The sequence below is a fragment of the Phragmites australis genome, chromosome 14 (genome assembly GCF_958298935.1).
Source record: "Phragmites australis chromosome 14, lpPhrAust1.1, whole genome shotgun sequence".
Lineage (NCBI taxonomy): Eukaryota > Viridiplantae > Streptophyta > Magnoliopsida > Poales > Poaceae > Phragmites > Phragmites australis.
The window spans coordinates 22,798,997-22,808,646 of record NC_084934.1 but is presented as its reverse complement, the minus strand read 5'-3'; the positions used below and the strand labels follow the sequence as shown (position 1 = coordinate 22,808,646).

Here is a 9,650-nt window from a genome sequence, read left to right as displayed (position 1 = left end):
GCCGCTAAAGAATGTCTTCCACCATCTGGTTCGCAACTTAATTCGAAGACTTTGCCGTGTTTTAAAATGTGTGACGATTCCTTTCCTTCTAGACATTACACCAAGTGTAAATCAATATGCCATTAGCATCGTGACTATGCTCCTTGCACATGGCTTTCAAAGTAAAGGTGCCACTATACTGTTAGAGAGTCGTTAGGTCTAATAACGATACGTGGCAGGTTGATATGTAGGATGGACAACGCCAAAGACCTAACAAATGTGTAGAAGAGGTAATCTAGCCACAGATGGGCCACCATTTGCCCACCTCCAACGACAACTGGCTCAATGAACATTGCGGATGGTGAGGCCAACCCTGATGGCCAGGTTATCTGCCATAAGGATTTTATTTTAAATGAGTGTTCAAGCAAAGACTTTATATTTGTTTTTCGTTTTTACTTTCCAGATCAAGTTTGAGTTGAAATGAGAATTATTTCCCGTAAAATTTGTACGAAATCTGCGATGTTTTCATCCCAAACAAAAACCCCCAAGCCCCATTTTCCCAGTCACCTTTCCTTTTCCATGCCATTAATGGCATCAACACACGACCACGCTACCAAATACGTCCGGATCTCCATCCATCAAGCGTATCTTCATTCGAACCACATTCTGTTCCTACCACAGGTCCGCATCGACTCACGCGCCAATCGAGCCCACCGGAGCGCGAGTCCCGGCCCGGCGAGCCGGCCGCCCTTTCCGAGCTGGCCGCTAAAATACTCCGAGCCGCCGCTCTCGCGGTCTCACTCACTCACTGCCACGCCACACACTTAATACTAAACCGAATGCAAAGCCACGTGCTTAACAACACTAATTAATTCACTCCCACTTCCACCTGCAGCGTCACGCCTCCACTAAACAAAGCCACCAGCCAATTCTCTCTCAGACTCTCACCACTCAACTCTGTCCCTCTCTCTCCACAATGGAGTGGTTGGTGCTTAGGGTGGCCTGCCAATAGCCCAATAGTGGAGGGAGAGAGATGGGAAAGGGACTAGGGGGAGGAGTGCGCTGCTGCTCCATGGCCTCTTCTCCTCAGCTCCTCTTCCTGCTCCTCGCTTCGCTTTGCAGTGTGGTGGTGGCGGCGACAGACACGCTGCAGCAGCGGGAGTCGCTGTCGGGGGCGGCGACGCTGGTCTCCTCGCCGTCGGGGGTGTTCGAGGTGGGTTTCTTCCCGCCGGACCCCAAGCTGCCGTCCCGCCTCTACCTCGGCATCTGGTACCACGGCATCTCGCCAAGAACCGTCGTCTGGATCGCGAACCGCGTCGCGCCGGCCACATCATCATCGCCGTCGCTCACGCTCACCGAGACCGGCGAGCTCCGCGTCCTCGACGGCGGGGTGAACGGCTCCGCGCCGCTCCTCTGGTCCTCGAACATCTCCTCGCCGGCCGCGCCGCGCGGGGGCTATTCCGCGGTCATCCGGGACTCGGGGAGCCTCCAGGTGAGTAGCGAGGACGGGCCGCTATGGGACAGCTTCTGGCACCCGGCGGACACCATACTGTCCGGGATGCGCATCACCGAGCGCACGCAAGGGAGGAGCCCCTCGGAGCTGATGCGGTTCACGTCGTGGGCAAGCGAGACGGACCCCTCGCCGGGGCGCTACGCGCTCGGCCTCGATGCCAACTCCGGCCAGGCCTACATCTGGAGAGACGGCAATGTTATCATCTGGAGGTCCGCTTCTTGGTTCCCTGCTTCTAAAAAAACTCTCTTTTTGGGTTTTGGGGGTGGGTGGGGCCGTGGGGGTGGTATACTCCTCGTTTGGAGTTTCGAGATAATCCAACTTTTCTGTGTCATTTCCGTCGGTTTTCTTGATAGGTAATTATTTGTATCATTGTATGCTAGCACTCAGATTCGATTGGGACAGCAATTACTGTATCAATTATGCCTTTGACCACTTCAGGGTTATTAACTTGCTGTACGACACACTACTATAGTAGTTAGCTGCTGGCTGTTGTGTTCTTTCAGACTTTAACCATATCACTTGGAGGATATATCTTTCCTCATGATTGATGGGAGCAACCCAAGATCTTTGATCATTTGTTAGGTGAATTTGTTCAAATTTAGCTGGTTTTGTGCGTTTAAAAATTTAGCTAGTTTTGACTGATTGGTAGTCTAGTTTGGTTAGACTTTTGCAGCTAATCCCGTGCTAGTTGCATCAGTCTGCGGCAAGGCACCTTCAGCTATCGGCTATTCCCAGTTGGCGATGGGAAATCTTGAGCATCTCCTTCTCATGGTCATGGGTGATAAAAAGCATCCTTTTCGTTTCATTATAAGAGGATGGAGAGGAAACATAAAAAGCATTATGTTTAGCAGTAGGAAACTAGTTGTTTAGAGAAGGAAAACTTTCTATGTGCCATTAGGAAGTTTCAGGATCCCTGATATGTCACTGCAAATTTGACACTCCCTTAGGTGCCATTTCTTTTGAAAACGCACCTGTCCGTTCCATTGTTGACCATATTGTGTCAGTCAAACCATATGATGGAGTTGTGCAAAAATCATGATGGGCGTTTTCAAAAAAGCATTGGCACCTAAATGAGCATCTACTGTGCGGTGCGGTAGTATTTCAGGAATCCACAAACTTCTTAATTGCAAAAAGGAAAAAAAAACTCGACCAACCTAGGAATAACTAGGTGGCATTGCATATAAGAAGAAATAAGCACCCTAATTCGAGTTGAAGAGGACTCGAACCTAGGTGGTGAGGGTGTACACCCACACCTCCTTCTCAATTGCAAACAAGTATTTCCCCTTTGGACAAACATTACCTCTTACTTGTAGTCCATCAATAGTGAGCACTGGCTAGTCAGTCACGATGGGTTGGTCATTCCAACACGTTTAACAACTGTTTCTTGATAGATCTGTGTGTGTTAGGGTGGCGCCTGTGTTATTCTTAAAGCTCAATAACTTGAAAATATTTTCTTTTACATGCTAGAGCCTTAGGGCCATTTGGACGAACTTCTAAAAGAACAAATTTATCTTTGGTAATTAATATTCTTCTATGAAGTCCAGTAATGCCAAACATTTCCACATTACATGGTACTTGTCTCTGTGAACTTACCTGTGTGTTGAATCGAATGAATAGCTACCGTTGAAGAGAAGTCAACACCTAAGAGGATAAGCAGCATGTCACCGAAACTAGGATGAGAAATGAAGTGGAATTTGGCCAGTGTAAATGATAGCGTTAATAGCAGTGTAGCAACTTGAATATAGGCTCTCAAAATAATTGAGTGTCCAACTTTAAAAAAAGATTGAATATATATATTTTCAAGATGTATCATAACATGATTTGAATCCTTTAACAGGTCGGGACAATGGACTGGGGTGAATTTTATAGGCATTCCATGGAGGCCACTCAACATGAATGGGTTCAAACAGGGAAATGATCCAGTCTTAGGAGGAGTATACTACACTTACACTGCAACAAACACATCTCTGCAGAGGTTTGTTGTCCTGCCAAATGGCACAGACATCTGCTACATGGCTAAGAAGTCTCCACAAGAGTGGGAGACTGTCTGGTGGCAACCATCAAATGAGTGTGAATACTATGCCACATGTGGTGCAAATGCAAAATGTACTGTGGTGCAAGGTAGCAAGGCAAAATGCACCTGCCTGAAAGGTTTGTCCCGGACCAAAATTTCCGAGTGCTAATATCTACTGTGCAATGCAAGAACCCACACCAAAATAGGTTGCAATTTCAATTTTCGAACTTTGAAGGATTGGGAGATTAAGGGTCCGTTTGGAACATGGGAATTTTACAGCAATCTTGCAAAAAATGCACAAGTTCTTACAATATTCATGCATCAAAACATTAGTTCCTTCTCCTCCTTTAACTCAAAGGTTTTTATTTAACATCCAGTTGATTTAGCTGCAAAATGGTTAAAATTTGATGGTACATGGTAATGAAAGCCCGAACTTTGATGGTTGGATGCCTAAAGTTTTAGAATATGCTCAAGTCAAGTGCTTTATATTGGAAGGATTGTTTACTTGGTTAAAAGGAAACTTGTTTGCCTGTCTTTTTTCTTACTTAAATGGGCATATTCCATTTTTGTTCTCCAGTCGTTCAAAACAGGAATACATGGACTGCTATGTCTGTTTCTTTATATACCTTAAAGCTCTTTCATATATGCTTACGAAATAAATACTAGCTACGGTCTGGCTTTACATTTTTTATTTATTTCAATAGGTTTTCAGCCGAAGTTGTTGGATCAGTGGAATGCAGGAAACTGGAGTCAAGGTTGCATCAGGAGCCCACCTTTGGGTTGTCAGGTCAACCAATCCGGGGATGGATTTCTTTCTATCGGAAACGTAAAGTGGCCTGATTTCGCGTATTGGGCATCCGGTGTGGCAGATGAGACTGGGTGCAGGACTGCCTGCCAGAACAACTGCTCATGTGGTGCCTATGTTTATGTGACTACAATAGGGTGTCTAGCCTGGGGTGATGAACTAATTGATATCCACGAGTTGCCGACTGGGGGATATACCCTAAACCTGAAGCTTCCTGCTTCTGAGTTACGTAAGTAATGATGATTGTCTAAACAACAGGGTATAACTTTGCACATTTCTATATTTCTTCACCTGTAAAATATGATGTTTATGCCAATTTTCTCTGTCCCTTAATCAGCAAGAGGACATCTTGCAACTTGGAAAATAGCGACAATAGTATCTGCTGTGGTGCTATTTGTTTTGGTAGCTTGCCTCATTCTGTGGTGGATGTGGTGGAAGCGTGGCAGAAATACTAAAGGTAAGGTTCTGTTGCATGTACCCTTCATGTGGACAAATCCATGTGGCCGCTAAGTACTGTTCACCTACCAGTATTTTGAATGTAGGAATTCAGTCAAATATGGGATGCAACAATGGTTATACTGTAATGAAAGATAAACATACATCATGCTCAGATGTGTTGTGGGCTTGATTTTCATCTACCAAATTGGTGGCTTTAGTGAATCCTAAAACAAGCTAGTGGTTAGGGCTCGAAGTCAAGTCGTCTCCTTCATGGATTTAATCAATCATGATAATGCCATGGATTTTAGTTATGTGGTTGCTGTAGGAAAACATTGCCATCATCAGTAATTGAGGTATTCTCGTCATGGTGAACGAAAATCATAGTTTTTACTGATTGAATAGCAAAAGCTCATTCCTTTGGTTGAACTATTTTTTTACAATAACAAATATTTTAAGTGATCCTATTAGTCACTGTTCTGATGAAGTGTACTAGTTAGATCCGTGATTAATCATGCCTTACGGGATTAGAAAAACCATAAACTTTGCTATAATGTTGTCGTAAGCTCGCTAAAATAGGTGTGAAACTGGCAGTTCTAAAATGAATTCTTTGTAGAATGTATAATATTAACTACCATTCTGGAGCAGATGCTGTGCACATAAGTTGGAGGTCAAGACATTCATCTACCCAGTCCCATCAGGCTACTGCTATGCTCGATATCTCACAGTCGATTCATTTTGATGATGAAGTGGAGGATGGAAAAAGTCACGAACTCAAAGTATACTCCCTGGACTGCATAAGAGCTGCTACATGTAATTTTAGTGACTCCAACAAGCTTGGAGCAGGAGGATTTGGTCCTGTCTATATGGTATGTTAAATGCCATCAATGACAACAATCTTTGTGTTATAGTTGGCATAATGATAATGAATATCATGAATCACTGTAGGGAAGATTACCTGGGGGAGAAGAAGTAGCTGTGAAGAGGCTCTGTAGGAATTCAGGTCAAGGCCTTGAGGAATTCAAGAACGAGGTCGTACTTATCGCAAAGTTGCAGCACCGCAATCTTGTAAGACTACTAGGGTGCTGCATACAGGGAGAAGAGAAGATCTTGGTGTATGAGTACATGCCTAACAAAAGCCTAGATGCATTCCTCTTTAGTACGTATCATTTCCACTTTCCATGCATCTTGATTGCCCCACCGAATGAACAAATATGCTGATTAAATTGTGATCACTGTCGATGAATAGATCCTGAAAAGCAAGGGCTTGTAGACTGGAGGAAACGGTTTGATATAATTGAAGGTATTGCTAGAGGGCTGCTATATCTCCACCGGGACTCAAGGCTGCGTATTGTTCACCGTGATCTCAAGGCCAGCAACATTCTCCTGGACGCAGACATGAACCCCAAGATATCAGATTTTGGGATGGCAAGGATATTTGGTGGGGATCAAAACCAATTCAACACAAATCGTGTTGTCGGGACATTGTATGTGTGATTCGATAGACCATACGATAAGTCAATAACCACATCTCCAACTTGGTTATGATAGGTTGATTTTTGTTTTGCAGTGGCTACATGTCTCCTGAATACGCAATGGAAGGCATTTTCTCAATCAAGTCTGACGTTTACAGCTTTGGAGTCCTGATCTTCGAGATCATCACAGGAAAGAGGGCTGTGAGCTTCCATGGTCATCAGGACTCACTGAATATTGCAGGATATGTAAGTACATGCTTGTCCCATAGCTATTTTTTTGGGGCTCTTACCTAACCAAACAGGCGTTCCCCCCCATATTCTGTTTTGTTTTTCAGGCATGGCGGCAATGGAACGAAGATAAGGGTGCGGAACTGATTGATCCACTGATAAGAGCATCGTGCCCAGTTCGACAAGTCTTGAGGTGCATCCACATTGCGTTGCTATGCGTGCAAGATCATGCTGATGAGCGTCCCGACATCCCTGCCGTCATCCTTATGTTGAGCAGCGACAGCTTGAACCTTCCCAACCCGAGGCCGCCTACCCTGATGCTTCGAGGCCGCGACATTGAAACAAGCAAATCAAGTGAGAATGAGCAGAGCCACTCCATTGGTACTGTATCGATGACACAGTTGCATGGAAGATAGAATAGCAAGAACAATATACTGGAATTGCGATATCTTTGTGTCTTTTTTACCCTTTCTGATGTTGATAATATGCTGTTTGGTGTAGATTACTTTATGTTATTCTTTCTGTTTTTGGGTGTGTGTGTTAGGGGTTGGGTCACTTCAATTTGTATGAAAAAATCGTAGTGACATTTAGTTTTCCAAAAGGAAATATGAGCAGGTGAGTGTAGTACTGTCATTTGTCGACCCAGGGCATGCGTAAGCTAATCATGAGATGAATACAAAACTTGATACCATCTTACTTTGCTAGAAAGTATTTTTTTTTAGCAGAACCGGATGTGAATTTCTGACTAGTTTCTGGCAGTTATATTGCTATTCTTTGCTTTATTCCCTTCACTTGTCAATAAAGGAAAGAAAAACAGCATTACCCTCAACAAACTGTGTTATGGAGCTATACTCCACTTTTATCTAACCTGGTATGAATATGACATCTACTGAATAGGACATGCATATCATCACAAGGAGTATGTAAAAACTCAAAATTAGATAACATATATAAACGTATTTATTAAAATAGATAATATGTAATCGTATTTATTAATTTAGTATCCGTATTTGGTGTATAGTGCATCAAAAATATATTTTTGGTACACCGTATACCAAAAAGACATTTTCGACACTATTGCCCGTATTCTGTACATCGTGTGTTCGTACCAACATAACCGTGTATCGAAAAAGCAGATACGGCATAACCGTATACCGAAAAAGTGTTTTTGACACACGATATAACGAATACGGCACACCATTTTTGGTACACCGTACGTCGAATACGGATACTGAATTAATAAATACGTCTACATTGTGTCTCTTTCGATAAATACGTTCATATATATTATCTAATTTTAAATTTTTACACATCACTTCAGATGTCCAGTGCAAAGACACTCCGAAATTGATGCATAGTCAGGAAAATATGGAGCCATGAACCATGAGCTCACCAGGCGACAACACACATATTTCTGACTCGAGGTCATGACGCATGTGTATCGCTTGCTGCCGATTGCACATACGTAAACCAAACACTTATATCTCTATCTAAACATGAATGAAACGTGAAACTCGCATTAAACGCAGCATTTCTTTTTTTGTTTTGGGTTTTTGATATCTCTTTAGATAGACGTCCATTAAACAGCGAGAACCCATGCATTACGTAAGGTAAGTTGCACAATGCATCAGGTGTCCTAATTAATCACACGTCCCCGCACTTAATACTATATTTGTTTTGAAATAAATGTCCTAGAATACATACAGTCAAATTTTAAAAACTTAGATCATTAATATACATAAAACTATTAAGATTTAACACATTAAAATGATAGTAATAAATTTATCATAAAAATACTTTAACATCATCTAATTTTTATCATATTTTATTAAGAGGTAGTTATAAAAAAAAATAATTAAACGTGTTTGTTGGAGACAGTATCAATATCCGAAATGACAAATAAAAAAACAGACGTAATAAAAGGAGTAATTAAGAAGTAGCATATGGTATGGTGCAGGTGGGCCCAGCCACGCGCCATTAGCGACGGAGAGAGCTAAAGTAGCCATGGATTTTAATAAAGATGAAAGTTCATAAAATTTTGAACTTTTTTATTAGAAATTTAAAAATTAGATATTTCATTCTTGTGAAATTTTAATCTATTACCGTAGCAGGCTCCGTTTTGTACTGGGCGCTACAGAACCTTCTCCTTGTCGTGGCACGCCGAGTCCGTCCAAAATTTCAATCCCGGCCCATTTCGCGATTTTCGTCCATTTCGACCGGTTTGCAAGCGTTTCGCGCTCTCCCGCGCATGGTTCAAAAATGCGACGATTACCGAGCAAAAACCACGATTACCGATCTTCTCGGTTCGGTTCGGTTTCAAAAGTCAAGCGGTAACCAAATTTGAATTCAAAAAATTCAAACCGATTTTGAAAAAAATCAAAAAATCCAAAATAAATCTGATAAAAAAACTAGAGCTAATTTTACGAGTATCTGTGCAAATAAAATTTGAAACAAATCTCGTTTGGAGCTCCAAATTGGCGAGCAAAGTTCGGATTTCTTTTAAATGGGCTGTTTTGTCTACAGGGCCGAATGAACAGTATGGATCCGGCCCGTTTCGGCCCACGTTCATTGGATAAGGTTGCGTTGGTGTGGAGGCTTCTGTGCACTGCAGACAATCCCCACCCCACTTCCCACAGCAGCAGGACAACGACCGCCTGGCTGTTTTCGGTGTTCTCCAGCGCAAATCCGACGACGCAGGTGTGGTAATCAAGCGGGGGAGGTCAGTTATCGATCGCATCCGAGCGGTAACCGACGGGCTGCACCCTGCGCGTCGCCACTTCTCGCCACACTTCGGTAACCATCGTTAAAGCTTCGGTAACCATCGCTGTCGGAGGGTGAACTCCTATTGCAGGGATCCCGAGAGACCCCTTTTTAGAGATTCGGCCGGGGGGATGATCCTGAACGAGCTTGTTTTGGAAAATAAGCGGGAAACGGAAATAAATGCAGTGGCTGGTGGGAGATGATCGTCCTAGTGCGAGAAAGATGGGTGCTCCGGGGTTTAGACAGGTTTGGGCCGCACGGGGGCGTAACACCCTACTCCTGTGTGAGTGCTATATCTATCCTTGAAGGGAATTCTTCAAGGATGTATCTGGTTACAAGAGAGAGCCACTTAGTGAGAGCTTGAGGCTCTCGTGTTCTAGCTTGGCTTGAGCTGGTTCGAGCGTCTGCGTCCTCTTTCTTTTTTTCTTACGGTCTGTCTTT

General features: G+C 43.2%; 1 protein-coding gene across 1 annotated transcript; it reads left to right on the top strand.

The window, feature by feature from the left end:
- The first annotated feature begins 603 nt into the window (after positions 1 to 603).
- Positions 604 to 7,082, top strand: LOC133890507 (G-type lectin S-receptor-like serine/threonine-protein kinase B120). Its single transcript, XM_062330894.1, has 9 exons — positions 604 to 1,701; positions 3,330 to 3,643; positions 4,211 to 4,540; positions 4,649 to 4,768; positions 5,395 to 5,615; positions 5,695 to 5,905; positions 5,996 to 6,233; positions 6,317 to 6,467; positions 6,557 to 7,082. Exons 1-9 carry the CDS (start codon positions 1,013 to 1,015, stop codon positions 6,863 to 6,865), a joined length of 2,583 nt encoding a protein of 860 aa, XP_062186878.1. The 5' UTR covers positions 604 to 1,012; the 3' UTR covers positions 6,866 to 7,082.
- Positions 7,083 to 9,650: the final 2,568 nt, after the last annotated feature.

What these genes read in the sequence shown, in the direction of transcription:
- LOC133890507 (XM_062330894.1), top strand. Translation starts at nt 1,013, where the DNA reads ATGGGAAAGGGACTAGGGGGAGGAGTGCGCTGCTGCTCCATGGCCTCT. An exon ending in GATTTGGTCCTGTCTATATG is followed by an intron (nt 5,616 to 5,694) that starts GTATGTTAAATG and finishes GAATCACTGTAG; the next exon opens with GGAAGATTACCTGGGGGAGA. An exon ending in CACTGAATATTGCAGGATAT is followed by an intron (nt 6,468 to 6,556) that starts GTAAGTACATGC and finishes TTTGTTTTTCAG; the next exon opens with GCATGGCGGCAATGGAACGA.